Here is a 26583-nt window from a genome sequence, read left to right on the forward strand (position 1 = left end):
GATGCAATCTTACTGGCAGCAATATCCTTGCCTGTGAAGCCCTTTTTGTGCAAAGAAATTATGACGGCACGTGTTTCCTTGCAGGTAACCATTATTAACAGAGGAAGAACTTTTGAAGCCTTTTGAAGCTTCTGTCAGTCTGTTATTCAAACTCAATCAGCATGACAGAGTGATCTCCAGCCTTGTCCTCGTCAACACTCACATCTGTGTTAACGAGAGAATCACTAACATGATGTCAGTTGGTACTTTTGTGGCAGGGCTGAAATGCAGTGGAAATGTTTTGGGGGGATTCAGTTAATTTGCATGGCAAAGCGGGACTTTGCAATTAATTGCAATTCATCTGATCACTCTTCATAACATTTTGGAGTATATGCAAATTACCATCATACAAACTGAGGCAACAGACTTTGTTAAAATTAATATTTGTGTCATTTTCAAAACTTTTGGCCATGACTGTAAACTATACAGCCAGAGGAGTATGGTCCTCCCCTGGTTCCTCTCGAGGTTTCTTCCTTCCAGGGAGTTGATCCTAGCCACTCTGCTTCTGATTGAACTTTGGGGTCTAGGCCAGGGTACTTTAAATATATTTTACTTGATTGACGGGATTGATTGTTTCTCTCAGTTCTCGGGCCAATGTGCTGACGAGATGAGAAAGACCTACGCTGAGTTCTGCAGCCGCCACCTGAAGGCTGTCAAGCTGTACAAGGAGCTGCTGGCCAGAGACAAGAGGTTCCAGTACTTCATACGGGTAAGACGAAGAAGGAGAAGGGGAAAACAAGAAGGATAGAATGAGTGATGAGACTTAATGCAATTTTTTACTTTTAAAACAATGCTTTTTAGAACGCTTTGGCACTATTCACATAATGTATTTCCTGTCAATAAAAAACCTTGAATTGAGATTGAAAGGGGAGGGGGGTAGAGTGAACAACAGAGGGAGAGCTTTTGTGTTTTCGTAATTCTTTAATAAACCCACATTTTTGTCACCGTTACTAAGGTCTTAATTGCGATGATCATAATATTTGGTGGTTTCACCTTCCTTAGCAGAGAGAGAGAGAGAGTGAGAGAGGGGTCACATAGAAAGCAAAATAGGCCAATGGGAATGTGTGCGTATTTGTGTGTTTACTGATAATGAGTGTTCTGAACTGTGAGGAGTTGGAGTTGTATTACCATTTACTTTGCTAACCTTGCCTTTTGTAATTGGCACCTTTCCAATTAATAATTTATACTCCGTACAATATCATGTGTTATTTGATATTTTTCTATTGTAAGTTGTATGTTTTATCTTTCGTTTAGATTTAAAGCTCTTCAAGATAGTTTTGAAGTTGTTTCATTCGTATCGACTGACGTCGCCAGAATTTCGGTTTAAAATATGATTTGCTCTTGATTGCGTTACAAAACACAGATATTTGTTTTTTTCCAACCATCCCTCGTGTGTTTGCCGCTTTTCCTGTCTCTTCTCAACTCTTTTTGTCTTGTTCATATTAATTACTTCCCTTCTCCTGCTCTTTCGCTCTTATACCCTTTCTTTCACTCTCCTTCGCCTTTTTCTCTCACACGCTTTCCTGCTCTCTTTCACACTAACTCTATCTTTCTCTCTCCCTCCCTTCTGTCTCGTTCACCTTTCATCTCTCTTTCACCCTCTCTTCCTCGCTCTCTGTTCAGCGGGTGTGTCGGGGTCACCTGTTGCGTCGCCATGGCGTCCAGGAGTGCATCCTGTTGGTCACTCAACGCATCACCAAGTACCCTGTCCTCATCCAGCGTATCCTTGACAACACCAAGGGTGAGAAAAACACCCAGTTGATACGAAAGCAGGGGCGAGGGTGATATATCAAAGCCCTCCTCACTTTAGATTGAAAGATATGGTTGGGGGCAGCAAACAGTTATGTGGGGTGTAAAAAAATGTAGCCGAACTATGCCAGCTTTTTATATCATGAGGCAAATTAGTTCCTCAGGACTAACTAAAAGCACAGGGTCTTTAAAGTCAATGGCGGAGCATGGTAAAAATCAGCACTACTAATGATATGTCTAACCACCTTATACCCCCCCCCAGACAATGAAGAGGAGGCCTCCTGTCTGACCCAGTCCCTGACCCAGATCAGGGAGCTACTTAGCTCAGTGGACCAGCAGGTGCTTTATTCATCCATTTATAGTTTGATTTACTCAAGTTATCACTGAGATCAATTCTGACATGAACCAGCACATGTTAGTCAGATTGAAATAAAAAACACCATTTTGACTTTCCACACTTTATCTATAAACCCGTCCTTTTACTATGAGAAAGTTACAATTACACAGTGCAGAAAATGTATTGCACACTAGCGCTATTGTGAACCAGGGTTGTGTTCATTAGGGCACGGAACCGGGTGATTCTCAGTCCATTTGCTTCCAATCAGTGCCTAATGAACATGACCCTGCTGTCCAGGTGATGGAGCTGGAGCGGACTCATCGGCTGCAGGAGATCCGGGCCAGGCTGGACCCACGGGTCGAGGCCAAGGTGAGGGACGGGGGCCTGTTCAGGGGAGGAGAGTTGCTCCGCAGGAGACTCATCCATGAGGGAACGCTGCTCTGGAAGACCCCTGGGTCCAGGCTCAAAGGTGTGTGTGTGAGTGGAAGTGTCTGTGTGTGTCAGTGGAGGCTGAGGACAGGGACTTTGTAATGACTTGAATGGAACAGTATCAAACACATGGTAACCAGCCTCCACTAGCTTAATTTGTCAAATAAGTTTGTACAGTGCCTTCAGAAAGTATTCATAGCCCTGGACTTCTTCCACATTTTGTTGTGTTACAACCTGAATTCAAAATGGTTTAATATATTTTCTTTCTCGCCCATCTACACACAATACCCCATAATGACAAAGTGAAAACATGTTTTTAGAAATGTTTGCTAATTTATTGAAAATTGAATACAGCAATATCTCATTTACATAAGTATTTACACCCCTTAGTCAATACTTTGTAGAAGCACCTTTGGCAGCGATTACAGCTGTGAGTCTTTCTGAGTAAGTCTCTTAAGAGCTTTGCACACCTGGATTGTGCAACATTTGCCCATTTATTATTTTCAAAATTCTTCAATCTCTGTCAAATTGGTTGTTGATCATTGCTAGACAACCATTTTCAGGTCTTGCCATATATTTTCAAGTAGATTTAAGTCAAAACTGTAACTCAGAACATTCACTGTCTTCTTGGTAAGCAACTCCCATGAAGATTTGGCCTTGTGTTTTAGGTTATTGTACTGCTGAAAGGTAAAATCATCTCCCAGACTGAACCCGGTTTTCCTCTATGATTTTGCCTGTGCTTAGCTGTTGTTTCATTTTTATCCTGAAAAACTCCCCAGTTTTTAATGATTACAAGCATACCCGTAACATGATGCAGCCACCCCTATGCTTGAAAATATGGAAAGTGGTACTCAGTAATGTGTTGTATTGGATTTTCCTCAAACATAACACTTTGTATTCAGGACAAAAAGTTAATTTCTTTTCCACATTTTTTGCAGTATTACTTTAGTGTCTTGTTGCGAACTAGATGCATGTTTTGCTATATTTTGTATTCTGTACAGGCTTCTTTCTGTTCACTCTGTCAATTAGGTTAGTATTGTGGAGTAAATACAATGTTGTTGATCCATCCTCAGTTCTCTCCTATCACAGCCATTAAACTCTGTAACTGTGTAGCTGTTTAAACCATTGGCCTCATGGTAAAATCCCTGTGTGGTTACCTTCCTCTCCGGCAACTGAGGTAGGAAGGACGTCTGTGTCTTTATAGTGACTGGGTGTATTGATACACCATCCAAAAGTCTAATTACTAAATTCACCATGCTCAAAGGGAAATTCAGTGTCTGCTTTTTTAAATGTTTACCCATCTACCAATAGGTGCCCTTCTTTGCGAGGCATGCGAAAACCTCCCTGGTATTTTTGGTTGAATCTGTACTTGAAATTAACTGCTTGACTGAGGGACCTTACAGATAATTGTATGTGTGGGGTAGTCACTCAAACATGGTAAACACCATTATTATGATTTGTTAAGCAAATGCTTACTCCTGAACTTATTTAGGCTTGCCATAACAAAGGGGTTAAATACTTATTGACTCAGCTTTTTTTTGGGGGGGGGGACATAATTCCACTTTGACATAATGCGGTATTTATTGTGTGTAGGCCAGTGACAAAATATCTCAATTGAATCCATTTTAAATTTAGGCTATAACACATCAACATTGGAAAAAAGTCAAGGGTTGTGAATACTTTCTGAAGGCACTGTAGGGGATGGAACTATCCCCAAAACATGTTGCTTACTCATGTTTTAAAGGAGGTTTTTTTTTTGTGTGTGCGTGTGTGTGTGTGTGTGTGCGCATGCGTGTGTGTGTCTGTGTGTGTGTCTGTGTGTGTGTGTGTGTGTGTGTGTGTGTGTGTGTGTGTGTGTGTGTGTGTGTGTGTGTGTGTGTGTGTGTGTGTGTGTGTGTGTGTGTGTGTGTGTGTGTGTGTTTAGATGTGCAGGTCCTGCTGATGACAGACATCCTAGTGTTCCTACAGGAAAAAGACCAGAGGTTCATCTTCCCTTGTCTAGTAAGCACACACACACACACACACACACACACACACACACACACACACACACACACACACACACACACACACACACACACACACACACACACACACACACACTGACAAATACATCAAACAAAAAACACTTGAATATAGAGAGACTTGTTTCGTCACAATTGAATATACTATATGGAATGTCAGGGAATATAGCAACTACCCTTATTTTTCTCTCTCTTTCTCTTTTCAGGACAAGTCTCCGGTCCTCTCCCTGCAGAACCTCATGATTAGGGAGATAGCCAATCAGGAGCGAGGGCTCTTCCTCATCAGTGACTCCTCTCCTCCGGAGATGTACGAGGTCCATGCTGCCTCAAAAGATGACAAGAACACCTGGATACGCATCATACAGCACACTGTCAGCAGGTATATACATAAACACACATACACACACACGCACACAGAGACACACACAAACTGCTCATATCATCACTATCTTTTCTGTCTCTGCAGTTGTCCTTCCAGGGAAGAGTTCCCACTCATAGAGACTGAAGACAAGGCCCTTCTGAGACGACTGAAAGGTCAGCAATGAACACACACTCATACAGATCTATATGTAATGTAGGGATAGCAAGATTGCGCCAACATACTCGGCGGCCCTATTTATTACTTTATTTGCTCGGGACGTTTATCTTCTGGACATTAGATCGCCTATAAAAGTCACCATAAATTCGACTTCCCAGACCTTGAACCCTTTGTTTTATATTCTGGATAATTTCTTGATTTCTTGTTTAGATGTTTTATTATTTGTGTTGTATTCTACTGCACTGTTGGAACTAGTAACATAAGCGTTTTGCTCTACCTGCTATAACACCTGCAAATCTGTGTACGTGGCCAATACTTTGATTCGATCTGATGTAGGTATAAACACACTTGTTTGCACATAAGAACTCTGTTTCACTTCTTCTCTACATGACCCTCTATCAATCTGTCTTCCTCTCTACCTTTCTCCATCGTTCTTTCTCTATCAACCCCTTTGACCATCTCCATTCCTTCTTTTCTCTATCTACACGTCTCCCTTTCAAGCTCTATCTCTCTGTCTCCACCCCTCACTTCCTCTTCACCCCCCCATCCCACCCCTCTATCTCTCCCTCTCTCTACATGGTGCCTACAGTACAACGTGCAATTCTCACTCTGTGTGTAGGAGGACAAGTGTGAAGCCTGCCTCCTACTCAATCCCAGTGGAGGAGCTCATCAAACTCTATCTTTCCATCACAGCTTTTCTGTCTCTCAATTTCACTATCTTGGACTCTCATCTTTCTTGCTCACTTGTACATTCTATTCCTGCACTTCTTTTGTTTTTCTCTCCCTTTGTCTCTCCCTCTTTTCTCTCTCCCTTCTTCCTTATCTCGATCTCTCACTTATAGCCTACATCCAACTGAACAATGTGTGAATATGATTGTCAAGAGGTCTTTAAGAAGAGCATCAAGTCAGTCTTTCCCTCTCTCCCCCTCCTCTTTCCCTCCCCCTCTCTTACTCCCTTTCCTTCCCACTTTCTCTCGACTCTTTGCTTCTTTCTCCCTACTCCATCTCTTTCATTCTCCCCCCCTCTATCCCCCACCCCTCTCTACCCTACCCATCTTCCTCTTTCATCTCTCCTTCCAGCGGACATCCAGCAGAAGGACCGGGAGGTGCTGGAGCTGCTCCAGGAGCGGGTCACATTGTTCTCGGACCTGGCTGAGGTGACGGGGGGTCAGGAGGTCATGCTGCCGGGGGGCCCCAACTCCCGGAACCTGTTCCGGGCCGACACACCCCATGCGCCACTCGGCGAGAGATTGCTCACTGATGCCATCGCAGAGGGTGAGGGGTTGGTGAAGGGAGTGGGGGGCAAGGAGAGGGGGTGGGAGCAGAGTGAGGGAGAGGGGAGCGATGTAGAGTTAGGGCAAGGGAGAGCAAGAGTGGTAGAGCGCAAGAGAGTTGTTAAAGGACCAGTGCAGCAGTTTTTGATATCAATATCAAATAATTTCTGGGTAACAATTTATTACCTAACAGTTTTCCATAAAAATGGTCAAAAAGCAACTAAAGTTGGAAAACTGTTAGGTGTCTGCGGATCTACCTAATTGGTGGGTCCAAATAGGAAGCATATGTAACCTGAAGACTAGCTGTTGGCAGAGAGGTTTGGAACTCTCTTTGTTATTGTTATCTTGACTTATATTGCCTGGTGATGTTACCAGGAAAGCCACAACTCCACCTATGCAAAACCTGAGGTAAATTGTATTTTCAACTAGCAACTATCATGAAATAACACTGATCAAGTTTGTTCACACTTTTACAGTTTAGTTTCATCAGCTGTTGTACAATATGATACAGAACACAGGAAAAACAGAATTGAGTGCACTGGGCCTTTAAGCAAATTTAGAGAGGGTTAGACTGGAAGAGAGGGAGCGCGATATAGGGAGATGTTGAAACAGAGAGGAGAGCAAGACTAGAGAGGAAAATAAGCAGACAGGAGATAAAGATGGAGAAGCGCAAATAGCCTGTTTAAATGCAGAAACGCAACTGCTACTGTGCTTTCCACTTAACTGACTGCAACAATACTTCAAAGTTTAATTATGGTAGCTATGAAATGCCTTGGCATGTTTTCAGTTGTACTTGGCAATGCACTTAGTCTAAGCATCAACTGTCGCTATTCCTTTACTCAATATTCTACGGATGCATGTGCAATGTGTTGCCACAAAATGGCTACCAGGTGGTGGTGAAGTTGCCAAACATGCCATACATTTTAGACGACTGACTTCAAAGTTTCCTTCATAGAAGGAACATTCAAACCGACATTTGAATTGTGTACTGTCTGTACCATTAAAGATTACAACTTATTTTTCAAAGCCTTCGAGCAACATTTACACAAACAGCAAACAGCAAACTATCAACTCATCATCACCCAGACATTGATTGACGTGTACAGTTGTCCAGTTCCCTCCCTACATACAGTGAAGATGGCAATGTCTTCAATGGGTATCATGTGTATGTTTATGAATATCCAATGTTAAATTTGAAGTGGCTGTCAACCCCTAGGCTAATGTTGCTCTCATGGAATGTCATTCCTTGAGCACCATACCATAGAAAGTGCTAAATGCATGTGAAATGTCTTGGGGGGGGGGGGATTCTGACAGTGTACATTTGTTTTAGCTTGCCCGCCCAAATGGAAAACAATCATACAAATCATATAAGAATCTTGTATGGCAGGAGAAGATGACTTTTTTTAAAAATGTTTACAAATAATCTGGTAAGATGTTATGTTTTACCTTATATGTCAGTGGTGTACTGTTGAAGTCGGAAGTTTACATACAGTTTGTTTGGACTCATTAAAACTCGTTTTTCAACCACTTCAACAAATGTCTTGTTAACTATAGTTTTGGCAAGTCGGTTAGGACATCTACTTTGTGCATGACACAAGTCATTTTTCCAACAATTGTTTAGAGACAGATTATTTCACTTATAATTCACTGCATCACAATTCCAGTGGGCCAGAAGTTTACATGCAAGTTGACTGTGCCTTTAAACAGCTTGGAAAATTCCAGAAAATTATGTCATGGCTTTAGAAGCTTCTGATAGGCTAATTGACATCATTTGAGTTAATTGGAGGTGTACCTGTGGATGTATTTCAAGGCCTACTGTCAAACTCAGTGCCTCTTTGCTTTACATCTTGGGAAAATCAAAAGAAATCAGCCAAGACTCAGAGAACAATTGTAGACGTCCACAAGTCTGGTTCATCATTTGGAGCAATTTCCAAATGCCTGAAGCATGTTCATCTGTACAAACAATAGTACGCAAGTATAAACACCATGGGACCACACAGCCGTCATACCGCTCAGGAAGGAGACACGTTCTGTGTCCTAGAGATGAACATACTTTGCTGCGAAAAGTGAAAATCAATCCCAGAACAACAGCAAAGGACCTTGTGAAGATACTGGTACAATAGTATCTATACCAACATTAAAATGAGTCCTATGTCGACATAACCTGAAAGGCCGCTCAGCAAGGAAGAAGCCACTGCTCCAAAACCGCCATAAAAAAGCCAAACTACGGTTTGCAACTACACACGGGGAAAAATATTGTACTCTTTGGAGAAATGTCCTCTGGTCTGATGAAACAAAAAGGGGACTGTTTGGCCATAATGACCATCGTTATGTTTGGAGGAAAAAGGGGGAGGCTTGCAAGCCGAAGAACACCATCCCAACCGTGAAGCACGGGGGTGTCAGCATCATGTTGTTGGGGTGCTTTGCTGCAGGAGGGACTGGTGCACTTCACAAATAGATGGCATCATGAGGATGTAAAATTATGTGGATATATTGAAGCAACATCTCAAGACATCAGTCAGGAAGTTAAAGCTTGGTCGCAAATGGGTCTTCCAAATGGACAATGACCCCAAGCATACTTCCAAAGTTGTGGCAAAATGGCTTAAGGACAACAAAGTCAAGGTATTGGAGTGGCCATCACAAAGCCCCGACCTCAATCCTACAGAAAACTTGTGGGCAGAACTGAAAAAGCCTGTGCCAGCAAGGAGGCCTACAAACCTGACTCAGTTACACCAGCCCTGTCAGGAGGAATGGGTCAAAATTCACCCAACTTATTGTGGGAAGCTTGTGGAAGGCTACCCGAAACGTTTGACACGAGTTAAAGAATTTAAAGGCAATGCACACAAATACTAATTCAGTGTATGTAAACTTCTGACCCACTGGGACTGTGATGAAAAAAAATTAAAGCTGCAATAAAACAGTCTCTCTACCATTGTTCTGACACTTCACATTCTTAAAATAAAGTGGTGATCATAACTGACCTAAGACAGGGACATTTTACAAGGAATGTCAGGAATTGTGAAAAACTTAGTTTAAATGCATTTGGCTAAGGTGTATGTAAACTTCTGACTTCCGACTTGTGTCAATAATTCTCAAACATCTCCTTGTGGACCCCCAGCCGAATACATGATGGTGGTCATTTTCCCACATCGATATGGTACGACATATCTGAGACAAAATAAATGAATGAAACAATATGAGTCCTCAATTAATGTTCTAAGAAAAGTGTATGTATGATTATGTAACCTCTACAAAATAAATGCTTTCCTTATAGGTTTCACATGTTTTCTTTAAGTCAACATATAAAAAACCATGGCAATTACTATCTGAAAATACAATATTGGTAGATACATTTTCATTTTCAAGATTGAGTTTCCATGGTAAGAAAACAATAGGCTGGGTAGCACATCCTACTGGACAGTTGATTTATCTAAAGATATCCCTTTACTCTCCAATCAAGGATTTTAATCAAGCCCAGCCCAGCCCTGCTAAGCTTTGATATTTGTCACTGACTACTACCAATGTGCTATCGAGAGAATGATTGTTGAGATATAAATATATTACCAGATACTTATTCGATTATTTGTTAGATTATTGTACAAATAATCTTCTTCTGCCATACAAGGTTCTTATTTAAATGATCATGATTTAAAAAAAATGAATGTTGTTTGTGTATTTGCTGCCATATGTATTACATAGAAGTTCCAGGTAGAACATGTTTCTATATCTTTTCCTTGTGGGCGGTTCACTTTACGACCAATGGAATGGTCTAAAATGTAAAAACTCGACCCACACTGTGTCGTAGATGAGTTAAAATGAATGCACCATACATTTTTGTTAAGGCACTAATGATGTGTTGTCTGTCTTTGTGTCTCCCAGTGGATAGGCTGAGTGAGCTACTCCTGGGCTCCACCTTTGAAATGCCTCTGCCCTGCAGTTTCAACGGTCACCCGAACCACACGGGGGCGCTAGTGATCAGTGAGTGACTCCTTTGTGCCAATTATTGACAAGTTGTATAGTAGTCTAGACTCCATAGCACTGTGAGCAATGATCATTGAGTGACCGTTGTGTTTGTTTGTAGACGGTCAGGAGGTGGTTGTCAATGGAACGCACGGGTCCCCAGCAGCAAAGGTGAGGTCCTAATAATAATAATAATAATATGGTCATTTACTGTGGTCGACCAGGCTTAGAACCAAGGTCTCCCATGCGCCACAAAACCAAGCTAAAGTCATGCACTGAGCTACAGTAAAGCCAAGTCCTTAGCTCAGGAAGCTAACAGAAGTCTTCGGGACGCAGGCAAGATTGCTCATTGTGAGCATGGTTCATGTGTGGGAATCAAATCAAGGTGTAGACTAACAGTGAAATACTTACTTATGGGCCCTTTCCAACTGTACAGAGAGAAAAACATTGAAATAATAGAGAAATTATAACACAAGGAATAAATACACAATGAGTAATGATAACTTGGCTATATACATGGGGAACCAGTACCGAGTTGATGTGCAGGGGTATGAGGTAATTGAAGTAGATATGTACAGTACCAGTCAAAAGTTGACCCAACACACCTCCAGGCTTTGTAAGGGCTATTTGACCAATAAGGAGAGTGATGGATTGCTGCATCAGATGACCTGGCCTCCACAATCACCCGATCTCAACCAAATTGAGATGGTTTGGGATGATTTGGAATGCAGAGTGAAGGAAAAGCAGCCAACAAGAGCTCAGCATTTGTGGGAACTCCTTCAAGACTGTTGGAAAAGCATTCCAGGTGAAGCTGGTTGAAAGAATGCCAAGAGTGTGCAAAGCTGTCATCAAGGTGAAGCGTGCTACTTTGAAGAATCTAAACTATAGAGTATATTTTGATTTGTTTAACACTTTTTTGGTTACTACATGATTCCATATGTGTTTTTTCATAGTTTTGATGTCTTCACTATTATTCTACCATGTAGAAAATAGAAAAAATAACTAAAAGCCCTTGAATGAGTAGGTGTGTCTAAACGTTTGACTGTACTGTACATGTAGGTAGGGATAAAGTAACTAGGCAACAGGTTAGATAAACAGTAGCAGCAGAGTATGTGATGAGTCAAAAGAGTTCATGCAAAAATGGTCAATGCAGATTGTCGGGGTAGCTATTGCTTAACTATTTAGCAGTCTTTTGGCTTGAGGGTAGAAGGTGTTCAGGGTCCTGTTGGTTCCAGACATCGGTACCGCATGCCATGCAGTAGCAGAGAGAACAGTCTATGACTTGGGTGGCTGGAGTCTTAGATAGTTTTGTGCCTTCCTCTGACAACGCCTAGTATAGAGGTCCTGGATGGCACGGAGCTTGGCCCCAGTGATGTACTGGGCCTTACCTTTGCGCCTTGCAGTGGGATGCCAAGCAGTTGCCATACCAGGCGGTGATGCAGCCAGTCAAGATGCTCTCAATGGTGCAGCTGTATAACTTTTTGAGGGCCCATGCCGACTCTTTTCAAGAGACGTTGTTGTGCCCTCTTCACGTCTGTGTTGGTGTGTGTGGACCATGACGATTCCTTAGTGATGTGGATACCGAGGAACTTGAAGCTCTCAACCTGCTCCAATACAACTCCGTTGATGTGGATGTGGGAGTGCTCGCCCCTACGTTTCCTGTAGTCCACGATCAGCTCCTTTGTCTTGCTGACATTGAGGGAGAGGTTGTTTTCCTGGAACCACACTTCCAGGTGATCAGGCGTACTACCGTCGTATTGGCAGACTTGATGTTGATGTTGAGGTTGTGCACGGCCACGCAGTTCTGGGTGAAGGTGAACAGAGAGTACACAAGGGGACTAAGCACGCACCCCTGAGGGGCCCCCGTGTTGAGGGTCACCGTGACAGTGTTGTTGCCTACACTCACCACCTGGGGGCGGCCCGTCAGGAAGTCCAGGATACAGTTGCAGAGGGAGGTGTTTAATCCCAGGGTCCTCTCTCCCTGCCGTCCGGGACAGCTAGTGCTGTCATGCATGGTTTGGGTTGCTAGCCTCAAAGCGAGCATAGAAGGTATTTAGCTCATCTGGTAAGCTTGCATCACTGGACAGTGCACTCCTGGGTTTCCATTTGTAATCCGTGATAGTTTGCAAGCCCTGCCACATCCGAAGAGCATCAGAGCCGGTGTAGTAGGATTCAGCCCCTGTGTTGGTAGCACCATGCTTCAACTAACTGATCAAACGGAAATTTGTTGTGAGAATTATTTACCATATACTTTTTATAGGCAGGGTTCAATTCCATATTACACTCTGGAGGTGCCCTAAATAGAAATAGGGGTTTGTACCATCGTTGATATTTGAAGAGGATGCAGGCAGTGATATTTTAGTGCTTATGAGGTTATGGCCCTGATTTGTCATACGAGTGGCACCACAGAGATAAATCAATCTAGTTATGAAGGTTAATTGTGCCAATAACATTGTAGACTGAAGTTCATGGTTCGCTGGCCATTTTACAGTGTCATGTCATCATCCAGCTTCTTTTAGTCTAAGATTGATGTATGTATGGTGGCAACAGCCCCAGGTCTGTCATAAGACAAAATGGGTGTAGACAACATTCCTGCCAACATACTGGTCAACCCAAATTAACAAATATTGAAGATAGATTAGCAGTTCTAGTCATTTTTAATATAGGCTTTTGATCGCTTAAAGCTGGGTGATGTTCATTAGAGCAGGGGACCCTTTGAATTAGCAGTGAGACACCAATTTTTTATTGGTCACTGGTGCCAGTGAAATAAATGTAGCTGGTCATGTTAGTTTTTGGTTCACAATGAGCTTTTCTTTTTATCAATATTTATTCAATTGTTTTGCAACAATTGGTATGCAGACCAGGTATTCAAAAGGTTTGGTCCGAAGTCTTGGTTGAATCTTTGCAATGCACAAATCAGTCATCATGCACTGTTTTGAATTCAACTTTCGTAAGGTTTCCCCCAAAAACCTTTCCAATTAAAATTTGACTGCAGGTTAGACCTACCTGGCAGAATGATATCATGATGATTTGTATCAGTCGTGGGGCATTTGTTTCGCAAACTCTGCCATCACATGAAAACTACACTATACATTGTACAGTACAAAAATACCGCTAGCCAAACACAACTGTCTCTTGATAGGTGCACAGTTGAATTAAGGGGAAACTACACCCTGGCAGAAATATATCATGATGATTTGTATCAATTGCTGGGCATTTGTTTTGCAAACTCTGCCATCACATGTAGCTTACACTGTACATTGTACAGTACAAAAACAAAGCTAGCCAAACACAAGTCTCTTGAATGAAAGAGCAACTACACCCTCCAAATTATAATTGTTCCCAAACCTCAAAAGTGGTCTCCTGATGTGGTTTAAGCATTGTTGTAGACTAGTTTTTCTATTAACAAAATAAGTGTGATTTTGAGAATGAAAATCGGGAAAAATCTAACCGGGAAAACAGAATTTTCCAAAAGATAAAATTGATTTTATAGGGTCCAATCACTGTGGAGTGATTGTTCAAAATCGCTGACAATAACACCCTTTTTGAGATTGTGCAAAGGGTAGATTTTTTACTCCTCTTAACAATCAATGTAAAAATGTAATTTTGTGAATGCAGGGTAGGTCATTATAGGCAACAGACTACTTACTCAGCCTGAAAATTAAATATAACATGTAAATGATGTGCGCATCATCTGCTTTCCCAGGCCAGTATTGTTTTCAATCGGGCCAGTAGCTTTCAGTTGGCACTGGTCTGGTGTGCCACGGGCAAATTTGCCTGAATGTCAAGCCATGCAACGGCAATCTACTTTGAAAAATCATCATTATCCTGGTTCTGTATGGAATGTGTGTACATTATGGAACACAGGTCAGGTCATCATTGGTGTGACCAAATCAGGTGCTGGTGCCATCAACTGAAAAAGTTAGTCTAGAGCCCTGGCCCGAGTGGAAAATGGAAAAAGTTTGAGAACCACTGCATTAGGGCATTTGCAATGTCCATGTAGACCCTCCCTGTTTCAGTCCGATTTCTGTTTGGTGCCTAATGAATATGACCTTATGTTTGAAGTTTCAAGTGAAGGCGTCCTTTATTCATTTATTCCACTCTGAGTTTTTATAGCTTGACAGCTCTGTTTCAGGCAGTGCCATGGAGTATCCATGGCAACATACATTTTTCCAATCACCATTCTTTTCTTAAGCCTAACTCTATTCTGAAATGTCATTATAATTATAGGAATGTTTCACAATAAAACCCTACTGGTTTCCTTAGAAAAATATTCATAAATTGCAAAAGTTGAAAAGTATTTTGTTAGCAAACATTTTTCACCTCCACCAAAGGAATGGGATTTCTATTGTGATATGAAGCAATGCTATACTACAGTCAATCAGTGAGTAATTTGCTTACTTTAATTCCATTTTAAATCACAATATACAGAAACAAAGTGATATGAGGATCATACAGATATTATGCATAATTTAAAGTATTATTATGTTTGCATGAAACAATTTCCCAGGACCGGAATGGGAATCAGGCTGGAGATAGGCCCTCAACTGAGGTACAGTGGTCAATGCACACTGAATCCACACTATCTTATAATGAACTACTGTCACTTTATCCATACATGTCTAACTAGCTAACAGAGAACCCATTGAAATATTTGGCTAGAGATGGCGAGAGGTTGTGTGTCTGTGTTGTGAAGATGTCTGCGTGTGCCTGTTTGTGTAGCCTATGAGATAGAGCAAGGTACAGTGCATTCAGATAGTATTCAGACCCCTTGACTTTTCCCACATTTTGTTACATTACATCCTTATTCTAAAATGCATTACATTTTGTCCCCCTCATCAATCTGCACACAATACCCCATAATGATAAAACAAAAACAGGTTTTTAGAAATGTTTGCAAATGTATTAAAATAAAGAACTGATATCACATTTACAAAAGACCCTTTACGCTGTACTTTGTTGAAGCACCTTTGGCAGCGATTACAGCACAGCTGTATTTGAAGAGCTTCTCCCATTCTTCTCTGCAGATCCTCTCAAGCTCTGTCAGGTAGGATGGGGACCGTTGCTGCACAGTTATTTTCAGGTCTCTCCAGAGATTTTTGATCAGGTTCAAATCCTGGCTCTGGCTGGGCCACTCAAGGACATTCACAGACTTGGCTGTGTGCTGAGAGTCATTGTCCTGTTGGAAGGTGAACCTTCGCCCCAGTCTGAGGTCCTGAGCGCTCTAGAGCAGGTTTTCAACAAGGATCTCTCTGTACTTTGCTCCGTTCATCTTTCCCTCGAACCTGACTAGTCTCCCAGTCCCTGCTGCTGAAAAACATCCCCACAGCATGATGCTGCCACCACCGTGCTTCACCGTAGGGATGGTGCCGGGTTTCCTCTAGACGTGACGCTTGGCATTCAGGTCAAGTTCAATGTTGGTTTCATCAGACCAGAGAATCTTGTTTCTCATGGTCTGAGAGTCTTTGGGTGCCTTTTGGCAAACTCCAAGCGGGCTATCATGTGCCTTTTACTGAGGATTGGCTTCCGTCTGGCCACTTTACCATAAAGGCCTGATTGGTGGAGTGCTGCAATGATGGTTGTCCTTCTAGAATGTTCCCCCATCTCCAGAGAGGAACTCTGGAGCTCTGTCAGAGTGACCATTGGGTTCTTGGTCACCTCCCTGACCAAGGCCCTTCCCCGTCGATTGCTCAGTTTGGCCGGGTAGCCAGCTCTAGGAAGAGTCTTGGTGGTTCCAAACTTCTTCTGTTTAAGAGTGATGGAGTCCACTGTGTTCTTGGGGACCTTCAATGCTGCTTACATGTTTTGGTACCCTTCCCCAGATCTGTGCCTCGACAAGATGATGTCTCGGGGCTCTATGGACAATTCCTTCGACCTCATGACTTGGTTTTTGCTCTGACATGCACTGTCAAAGTGGGACCTTATATAGACAGGTGTGTGCCTTTCCAAATCATGTCCAATCAATTGAACTTACCACAGGTGAACTCCAATCAAGTTGTAGAAACATCAAAGATGATCAATGGAAACAGGATGCACCTGAGCTCAATTTCGAGTCTCTTACCAAAGGGTCTGAATACTTATGTAAATAAGGTATATCGCTTTGTCATTATGGGGCATTGTGTGTAGATTTTAAAAAAATCAATTTTAGAATAAGGCTGAAAGGTTGTGGAAAAAGTCAAGGGGTCTGAATACTTCCCGAAGGCACTGTATATGCTCTTAATGGCATTGACATATTTATTTTATCACTGATGGTGTATGTTTTTCAGGAAGCATATCAGAGGCTGGTCAACCTTAGTGCCTACCTTCATGCCCTCCAGGTCAGTGGATGTGTCTCTTTGTACCAAACCTGAGTCAAATACAAATGTCAAATATCTTCAAATTCTTGACTGTATTTGAGGTGCTCTTTATTTAACCGAGTTTGCATTTTCGGGACTATTTAATTGGTTCTTAATGTGCTGAAGTATTTGAGAGTCTTTGACCCATATTTCTAGTTTTGCAGTAGACTTGCTTAGGCTTCTGCTTGTTTTAATCAGCTTGAATAGTAATGTATTATTTTCCTTTCATGATCTCACAGTTGATAAAGTATTTTCTATTGTGACATGTATAAATGTATTCCTATCTATAGCTTGTGCCTTCATTCCTGTAGATCAAACAAAAATAAAAGTTTATTGGTTGCGTACACAGATTTGCGGATGTTATTGCAGGTGCAATTACTGCAGTAACACCTAGCAATAAAATAACTATACACATATATTCCAGAAATGAAAAAACAAAGTTATAGGATGAGCCATGACTATAATACAGTATATATATATGCAGGGTAGAGTACTGGGTGGTAGCCAGCAAGAACAGTGACTAAGGTTCAGGGCAGGGTACTGGGCAGAGGCCAGCTAGTAGTGACTCTTTAATAGTCTGATGGCCTGGAGATACTCCCGTTACATTTGTATTTTAGCTTTATTTAACTAGGCAAGTCAGTTAAGAACAAATTCTTATTTTCAATGACGGCCTAGGAACAGTAGGTTAACTACCTTGTTCAGGGGTAGAACAACCAATGTATTTTTCCTTGTCAGCTCGGGGATTCAATCTTGCAACCTTTCGGTTATTAGTACAACGCTCTAACCACTAGGCTACCCTGCCACCCCAATGACATGGAGTCAGCAATGCTACCACTAGATCAGTCTCCTCATATCTCACTCCATTCCCTTCTAAATGATTCTCCTTCTCCCAGGGCACCGTGATCAAGCAGGACTCCATCCTGGAGCTCTGCCTGCGCTCTGAAGGCCCACCAGTCGACACCCCGACCACGCCCACCGGACGGGTCTGGCACTCCCTGTCACGTGACGCGGGCATGGCTGAGGCCAGCACGGGGGTAGCCATCGGGGAGCTGGCCCTGCTCCAGAGGCAGCACAGCCTCCTGCAGGAGGAACTCAGTAGGCTGCGGGGTACCGAGGGCCGCCTGAGGGATAGCGAAAAGGCCCGCGCCCAGCTGGAGAGGCAGGTCCGCGACATGAAGGCCCACAGTGCCACTATGATGGACAGTGTGGGAACTGCAGGCTCAGAGCAGGTATGGGCAACTTTGATGGGGGTGGGGGGACCACAAAAAAAATCTGATTTCATCATGAGGTGCTGCAGTTGCTCGCGGGTCTGCGTACCCACATTTTTGCGAGCAAAACATTTTAGTGACCGCCCTCTTGAAAGTGGAGATGGAAAAAAATCAGTTAGAGTTAATTTGCTGCAATTCGACACATTCTGCCATGGGGCCGAGAGGAAAATGGTCTGTTTTACAGCTTATTCCTGCACTTCTACACATTTTCCCATAGGGTGGGAGAAATGTTTGCAGTTTTTAATATATCTGAGTTAGACTGACTAACAAAATCAATGGGGGGCCTCACAGCCCATTCGACCATGATAACAAGTTTACATAGCTGGGTGCTAAACTAACTTAGCAATCTAAAAAATGTAGCTGACATGGGCTAATTGACTATCAGTGACTGACAACAGAAAAACTGCTGATGCACAACCAAATTTCGAAATTGCACTTGTGTATTTTACTATTCCAACGCGCAACAGTAAGTTTAGACACCAACTCTGACACTGTGGGTAGTTGCACTTAGCTTAACTATAGGGGGTACACTGATTTTTACCAAGGTCATTGTTGTAGATGAGAATCTGATAATGGGAATATGCTCTCAGTCATCTGAGTTGAGTAAATGCCTTCAGAAAGTATTCATACCTCTTGACTTATTCTACAATTTGTTGTTACAGCCTAAATTCAAAATGGATCAAATAGATTATTTTTCTCACCCATTTTTTTCTCACCACACAATTGCCCATAATGACAAAGTTGAGCTAATTTATTGAAAAGTAAATATCTCATTTACATAAGTATTCTCACCCCTGAGTCAATAGAATCACCTTTGGCAATGATTACATCGAATCGTATTTTTTTGGGTATGTTTCTAAGACCTTTTCACACCTGGATTGTAGAATATTTGCACATTATTCTTTAAAAAATTATTCAAGTTCTGTCAAGTTGGTTGTTGATCATTGCTAGACAGCCATTTTCAAGACTTGCCATAGATTTTCAAGATATATTTCAGTCAAAACTGTAACTCGGCGACACAGGAGATTATAACAGTACATGGTCAAGATGTTCAAACGTTCACAGATGACCAGCAGGGTCAAATATTAATAATCACAAGCATACCCATAACATGATGCAGCCACCACCATGCTTGAAAATATGAAGGGTGGTACTCAAACATAATGCAAAACATAATGCTTTGTATTCAGGACATAAAGTTAATTTCTTTGCCACATTCTTTGCAATTTTACTTTAATGCCTTATTGCAAACAGGATCCATGTTTTGGAATATGTTTTATTCTGTAGTGGCTTCCTTTTCACACTGTCACTTAGTATTTTGGAGTAACTACAATGTTGTTGATCCATCCTCAGTTTTCTTCTATGACAGCCATTAAACCCTGTAACTGTTTTAAATTGATCATTGGCCTCATGGTGAAATCCCTGAGTGGTCTCTTAACTGAATTAGGAAGGATGCCAGTATCTATGTATTGACACACTATCCAAAGTGTAATTACGAGGCATTGGACAACTTCCCTGGTCTTTGTGGTTGAACCTGTGTTTGAAATTCACTGCTCGACTGAGAGACCTTGCAGATAATTGTATGTGTGCGGTAGTCATTCAAAATCATGTTGAACACTATTATTCACAACATTTTTACTCCTGAACGTATTTCGGCATGCCATAGCAAAGGGGTTTAATACTTATTGAAAACATTTCAAGTTTTCATTTTTTATTAACTTGTAACATTTTTATGGGGGTGTATAGTCAGTCCAGTGACACAAAATCTGAATTTAATACATGTTTCATTCAGGCTGTAACAAAATGTGGAAGAAGTCAAGGGGTCTGAATACTTTCTGAAGGCACTGGAGGTTATATATTAGCCAAATATAGAAAGGAAGTGTCAGTAGGTGTCACAATTGATCTGGTGTGTCGTTCCACTTGTCATCTTGCCTAGGCTCCACCCCTTCGCAGAGCAAGTGAAACCAACGCAGACACCCAATTGGCCAGCCAGGAGTCAATCGAGCATTTGGAAGGGCATCATGATGGCAGTGACCTGGAGGTGGAGGTGACGTCAGATGAGGAGGAGGAGGAGGCCAAAGCATCACCGCGCTCGGAGAGTCCCCATGGTGTGTAAAGAGTCTTAGTAAACAACACTTCCAAGTGTACACTCGTGGCCAAAAGTTTTGAGAATGACACAAATATTAATTTTCACAAAGTTTGCTGCTTCAGTGTCTTTAGATATTTTTGTCAGATGTTACTATGGAATACTGAAGTATAACAACAAGCGATTCATAAGTGTCAAAGGCTTTTATTGACAATTACATAAAGTTGATGCAAAGAGTCAATATTTGCAGTGTTTACCCTTCTTTTTCAAGACCTCTGCAATCCACCCTGGCATGCTGTCAATTAACTTCTGGGCCACATCCTGACTGATGGCAGCCCATTCGTGCATAATCAATGCTTGGAGTTTGTCAGAATTTGTGGGTTTTTGTTTGTCCACCCGTCTCTTGAGGATTGACCAGAAGTTCTCAATGGGATTAAGGTCTGGGGAGTTTCCTGGCCATGGACCCAAAATATTGATGTTTTGTTCCCCGAGCCACTTAGTTATCACTTTTGCCTTATGGCAAGCTGCTCCATCATGCAGGAAAAGGCATTGTTTGTCACCAAACTGTTCACAGAACCCTTTAATGGTAAAGGTTGAATCTGATGATGCGCTGGACCGAAATTTCATCAGGGGGAAACAAAAGGCTGCAACAGTTTGTACTGAATTTTTACCAGAAGACAGCTTCTTCCCTGAATACAATCTTACTGGAAACTTACCTAACTTCTCAACCCCAAGGTCATCTGGGGTTGCTCCTCTGGATGTAAGTGGCTCTGGCCCGTGTGATTTAGCATTGTTAGTAGCTGCTGCTTAGCTGGGTGGCGGCAAGGAGGCTTGTGGCGGTACTGGGACGGGGGCTCTGCTGGCTTCACCGTTGACAGAGACTAGGCTAGCCAAACTCTGTGGGCTAGCCACTGCATTGCCATGATCGCCAGCAACTGTAGCAGTGGTTTTGATGAGTGAATTTTCAGCTGCACTTGTTGTAGGCTGTATAATAGAACAAGTCAAAATTCACCCAAGGCTAAAAAATAGCAAAAGAACGTTGGCTAAGCTGGAACACTAGCGCGAGCCCATAGCAAATGAATGGAATTGAACGTTCGCAGAGCTTGGCACCAAAAAATGTATTCCTTTTGATTTTACCATCACAATTTGTTCTTAGGATGAAACTGAAAAATAACAACTTGTAAACATCCGCACCTCGATGGTGCCAAAAGTGCTTATGTCTGCATAATGAGGAAGTAGGGAAAAAATTGCAACTTTTGACTATTTCTGGTCTGGCGATCGATGACAGCAGAGTACGCTACCCAACCTTATGTAATTAGAAAGAGGAGATTCTCATGATTAAAATGGTGTCCAATTTGAAAAAATCTAAATGTACACATTGCGAGATATTTGGCAAAATAGACAGACATACCTATATTTCCCAATAGGAAACAATGGGACAACCTCAGAGTTCCAGGAGTTATTTTTGGTTGTTTACATTTTACCTACCAACAACGTGGGCCAACAATAGCCAAACAGGCATTGTGACGTAGAACAATAGACTGGGAATAGAATTTTCGGAAGGCAAGTTGGTGCCACGGTGCTAACTAATAGGAGCTGGCAGGTTAAAAATGCCTTAAAATAAGGCCTGTTTTTCGTGATTACTTCAAACAACAAAAAGTAGCAAAATACGAAATATAAAGAAATACACAATTCCCAACAGGGGATATTCCCCTGTAGTATAATTATATTGAAATGTGCTTTAGCAGAGATAGGCTTACCTCTTTCCTCTCCATAATGCTAATGCAAGCCCACACACAGTTTTATATAACACATCAATTCTGTGATGAGGCACAAATTGTCTCTTTCTGGAACACACACAACATCGCTGCCCTTCTCACCTGATGTTCTCTCTCTGGGTGTGCATGCGAACAACTCACATCCCTCTGCTTCTCTCAGTGTTTGTGTGTGGGTGGAGATGTCTTTCCAGGGCTAGTGCTGAGCGTCATCATTCTACCCCCTGTTGAAAGAGAGAGAGAGAGAGAGAGAGATCAAAGTAAAGGAATGCACTACACCAATGATTTCTAGTCCACCGGAGAAAAAGACTACAGTACCCCTCCAAGTGTGCATGAAAATAACCTGTTTGTCACTTTTCAAAAGAACCATCTCTGGCATCATAATAAAGACCCTGGTGTTTGCTTTGATATAAATTGTTTATTTGCAAATGGTCTCTTTACTCAGATCTTCAGGACATTCCAGAGGAGAGCGAAGCCACAGCAGAACTACCACGAGAGCCTGACGTGTCACACTGCTCCCCTACTCTCAAAAATAGGCCGACGAGGACAACAGAACTGAACTTGAAATAGTCTTCCTCTTTTTACACTTAAAAGGAAGTATCATATTCATTTTCAAATATATATATATATATATATATTATATTTGTTTCGTGGCTTTTGCTTTACAGTACACGACCAGTGGCAATATGTGACTACGCTATTCTTTTATGTTTCTCGATTGGGATTATTTGGATTTATACGGCTCCCTTTGGGAATCGATGCTGGACTTATTAATGCCACCTATTAAAGTGGCATGAATAACAGGAAGGGAGTTATGCAATGATGATTTTCCAAAGAAGAATATGCAGGAAATGGACAGCAAATATAAAAGCAGTGAATGGATAACCAAAGCTGATGGGGTTTTGTCTAAGTGAATGGGACACTGCTTTAATAATGGTTTGGTAGCTGCTTCTTTGCATTAGGATGTTGGATGTGGATGTGTATATATAGCAGGTTTGTGCTGAGACACATGGATATGCACAAACACACACCACAGACACACACCACAGACACACACGGTCATACATGCTCACACACACACACATTTGAGTCCTTTACATTTCCATAATTAGGTTTATCTAATTCTCAACGCTGTTTATGATGCTAATAATTTGTTTATTTATTCTTCCTTCCTTATTTAAGCAGGTAAGTTAAGACCTCTCATGACACAAGCCAAACATTAGAGTGACTGTATAAGAATGTATTTCTCTCCCCTGATTACCATGTTTTTACATAGAAACCACATGGCAACAGCATAATGACAATTATTATTACAAAATGACTTACTTACTTACCCACTGGTTTGTGGTTCATTTCCTGCAGGGATCACATACATATACTTTAAATGCTCAAAGTAATGTAACTCGCTTCGTGGCACATACACTACCATACAAAAGTTTGGGGTCACTTAGAAATGTCCTTGTTTTTGAAAGAAAAGCCTTTTTTTGTCCATTTAAAATAACATCAAATTGATCAGAAATACAATGTAGACATTGTTAATGTTGTAAATGACTATTGTAGCTGGAAATGGCTGATTTTTAATGGAATATCTACATAGGCGTACAGAGGCCCATTATCAGCAACCATCACTCCTGTGTTCCAATGGCACGTTGTGTTAGCTAATCCAAGTTTATCATTTTTAAAGGCTAATTGATCATTAGAAAACCCTTTTGCAATTATGTTAGCACAGCTGAAAACTGTTGTTCTGATTAAAGAAGCAATAAAACTGTCCTTCTGTAGACTAGTTGAGTTTCTGGAGCATCAGCATTTGTGGGTTCAATTACAGGCTCAAAATGGCCAGAAACAAATATCTTTCTTCTGAAACTCGTCAGTCTATACTTGTTCTGAGAAATGAAGGCTATTCTATGCGAGAAATTGCTAAGAAACTGAAGATCTCGTACAACGCTGTATACTACTCCCTGTATACTACTCCAGAACAGTGCAAACTGGCCCTAACCAGAATAGAAAGAGGAGTGGGAGGCCCCGGTGCACAACTGAGCAAGAGGACAAGTACTAGTGTCTAGTTTGTGAAACAGATGCCTCACAAGTCCTCAACTGGTAGATTCATTAAATAGTACCCCCAAAACACCAGTGTCATTGTCAACAGTGAAGAGGCGACTCTGGGATGCTGGCCTTCTAGGCAGAGTTACAAAGAAAAAGCCATATCTCAGACTGGCCAATAAAAAGAAAATATTAAGATGGGCAAAAGAACACAGACATTGGACAGAGGAACTTTGCCTAGAAGGCTAGCATCCCGGAGACGCCTCTTCACTGTTGATGTTGAGACTGGTGTTTTGCGTGTACTATTTAATGAAGCTGCCAGTTGAGGACTTGTGAGGCATCTGTTTCTCAAACTGATAAACTTGGATTAGATTAACACAACGTGCATTTGGAACACAGGAGTGATGGTTGCTGATAATGGGCCTCTGTACGCCTAGATATTTCATTAAAAATAATCAGTTTCCAGCTACAATAGTCATTTACAACATTAACAATGTCTACATTGTATTTCTGAACAATTTTTGATGTTATTTTAATGGACAAAAAATGTGCTTTTCTTTCAAAAACAAGGACATTTCTAAAGAAATGGATTGTGTATCTGCAATTCAGAGAGGGAATGGGCAAGACTAAATATGTAAGTGCCTTTAAATGTGTATGGTAGGAGTTGCCAGGCGCACTGATTCGAGTGTGTCAAGAACTGCAACGCTGCTGGGTTTTTCACACTCAACAGTTTCCCGAGCGTATCAAGAATGTTCCACCACCCAAAGGACATCCAGCCAACTTGACACAACTATCGTAAGCAGTGGAGTCAACATGGGCCAGCATCCCTGTGGAACGCTTTCGACACCTTGCAGAGTTCAATTAAGGTTGTTCTGAGGGCAAAAGGGGTGTAACTCAATATTAGGAAGGTGTTCCTAATGATTTGTGCACTCTGTGTATATTACTTGGGGATTCTTCATCACAAATACCAGAAAGGGACAATTGTTCATAATTAATTTCAAGTAATTACCAGAAAGAATTATGCTATCACCATGTAGTTACTAAGTAAATACCTGGCAAAATAAAGTTTTACCTAAATGGACAAAATAACCTAATCCCTATATGGATCACTTCAGCATAAGCAATGTAGTTTCCAAGTTTAACTCTAGTGGACTTGGTAGACTATATGAAAGAAGCAGTCAAAAATACAGAAATTGGAAGATGGAACTGAGACAATACGCCATGTAATCCATTTTGAGATTGAGAGATAGGGGAAATCAACAACTTTTTTGCCAACATCGAATTATAAAACGGAGTCTTCTCTATTAATGACTAAACCAATGACATTGGGGACTGTTTTTGAACAACAGACAGCCGAGCAACCGTTATATTTGCCTTTAAATTATTTTGAAACTAAAATGCTTTAATTGAGAATTTCTTTATTCTTGTAATTTCTTGTCATCTTAATTTGACTCATGAACCATATTTTCCTGGCTTGCATAGTGTGTATCAATCTGGCTAAAAAATGACATGGGCAATGATTTTGTGTCTGTCTTTATTTGATTGTACTATATTCAATGTATGTTTATAGAAGCCCATACTAAAGAAATGAATGTTAAATCCAAATGTTGCCTTTCAAGTTGTTGTCATGACGTTGGCCTGGGGGTAGGTTTATGACAGTCATAAATACCTCTTCCCCCCTTTTTCCTCTCTACCCTACTGATGTTACATTTGCAAACCCTTGGTTAACATAGAGATTCTGGGAACATCAGAAGGTGGGGGAAATTAACAATATTCTGGTAATCCGACGGTGGTACTTAATGAATATGATGTCAGTTCGGTTGTCATCTGAGACATTCTCATCAATGATAAGATGACAAACTCTACAATAGAAAGTCTACACATCAGAGTTATCGGATTAACATGGAATTGTTGTTCAATTTAAATGTTTGAATATGAAATTATTCGTGATGGGATGAAATGTGATTTTAGCTTCTAAAATGTGAGATTTGGGTTTTCATAAGATAGGGCTGCTCAATCAGTGGCCCGCCCCTGTGAAGGGACATGGGTTATAAAACTTTTCAAACACGCCCTCCTCTCCCTTCCTATATAAGCCCTTGACGACAATATAACCTTCTGTTCCGAGGACGTGAGGACGACGGTCCTATGTCAGAATGGTTCAGATAATAACTACAGAATGAAGCCAACATCAGCGTGAGCTTTGGTTGCGAATGGTATGAACTTTGAACTCTTATTCACTACAGAAGTGATACCTCCTAGCCGTTGAGTTAGCAACTGCAGCTGCAAACGCAGGTTAGGAAGGAGCAGACACAGAGTATCCCGTCTACCACACAACGACGTTACTACAACGTATCCAATTGACAACCAGAGACATTCTTCAAAGGACTCGGTTGGGCAACACGGCCTTCCATCTACCACCAACCTACCGAAGCGCAGCTCAGCCCAGAGTAAATATTTATTGCATTTTCCTTTTCCAAATGGGCGGTAATTTAGAATGCACAAGATACTGTCTTTACGATAGCACAGCTTTGGCCTTTGTTCCTCAGTCTTCCCGCTCCTTCACTCAAACCCAGCCCTTTCCTTTTGTGTAACAAGCTGTCATATCTGTTCCGCCCGCTAGGGACGTTTTCCTTGATAACGTCATTTGTAATCAATTTATGATTTCATTATGTGTATGTGTAATTCTGTGTGATTAGTTAGGTATTTAGTAAATAAATGATTAAACCCAA

At 41.5% G+C, this 26583-nt stretch overlaps 1 protein-coding gene across 6 annotated transcripts in view; it reads left to right on the forward strand.

Annotated features, from left to right (window-relative positions):
- LOC118399438 (rho guanine nucleotide exchange factor 2-like) overlaps positions 1–26583 on the forward strand; it is a 97105-nt gene extending 70522 nt beyond the window's left edge. For 5 of the 6 annotated variants that reach the window (XM_052472101.1, XM_035795517.2, XM_052472103.1 and 2 more), the window contains 15 exons: positions 623–748; positions 1663–1780; positions 2051–2127; positions 2423–2594; positions 4479–4555; positions 4785–4957; positions 5045–5112; positions 6197–6391; positions 10270–10368; positions 10472–10521; positions 14861–14902; positions 16617–16667; positions 17579–17914; positions 19890–20061; positions 22260–26583. In XM_052472101.1, coding sequence (XP_052328061.1) covers positions 623–748; positions 1663–1780; positions 2051–2127; positions 2423–2594; positions 4479–4555; positions 4785–4957; positions 5045–5112; positions 6197–6391; positions 10270–10368; positions 10472–10521; positions 14861–14902; positions 16617–16667; positions 17579–17914; positions 19890–20061; positions 22260–22384 — 1881 coding nt within the window. In that variant the 3' untranslated portion in view covers positions 22385–26583. The remainder of the gene's footprint in view (positions 1–622; positions 749–1662; positions 1781–2050; positions 2128–2422; positions 2595–4478; positions 4556–4784; positions 4958–5044; positions 5113–6196; positions 6392–10269; positions 10369–10471; positions 10522–14860; positions 14903–16616; positions 16668–17578; positions 17915–19889; positions 20062–22259) is intronic. The other variant, XM_052472102.1, reaches the window with a different exon arrangement.

The sequence above is a fragment of the Oncorhynchus keta genome, chromosome 20 (assembly GCF_023373465.1).
Source record: "Oncorhynchus keta strain PuntledgeMale-10-30-2019 chromosome 20, Oket_V2, whole genome shotgun sequence".
Classification (NCBI taxonomy): Eukaryota; Metazoa; Chordata; class Actinopteri; order Salmoniformes; family Salmonidae; genus Oncorhynchus; species Oncorhynchus keta.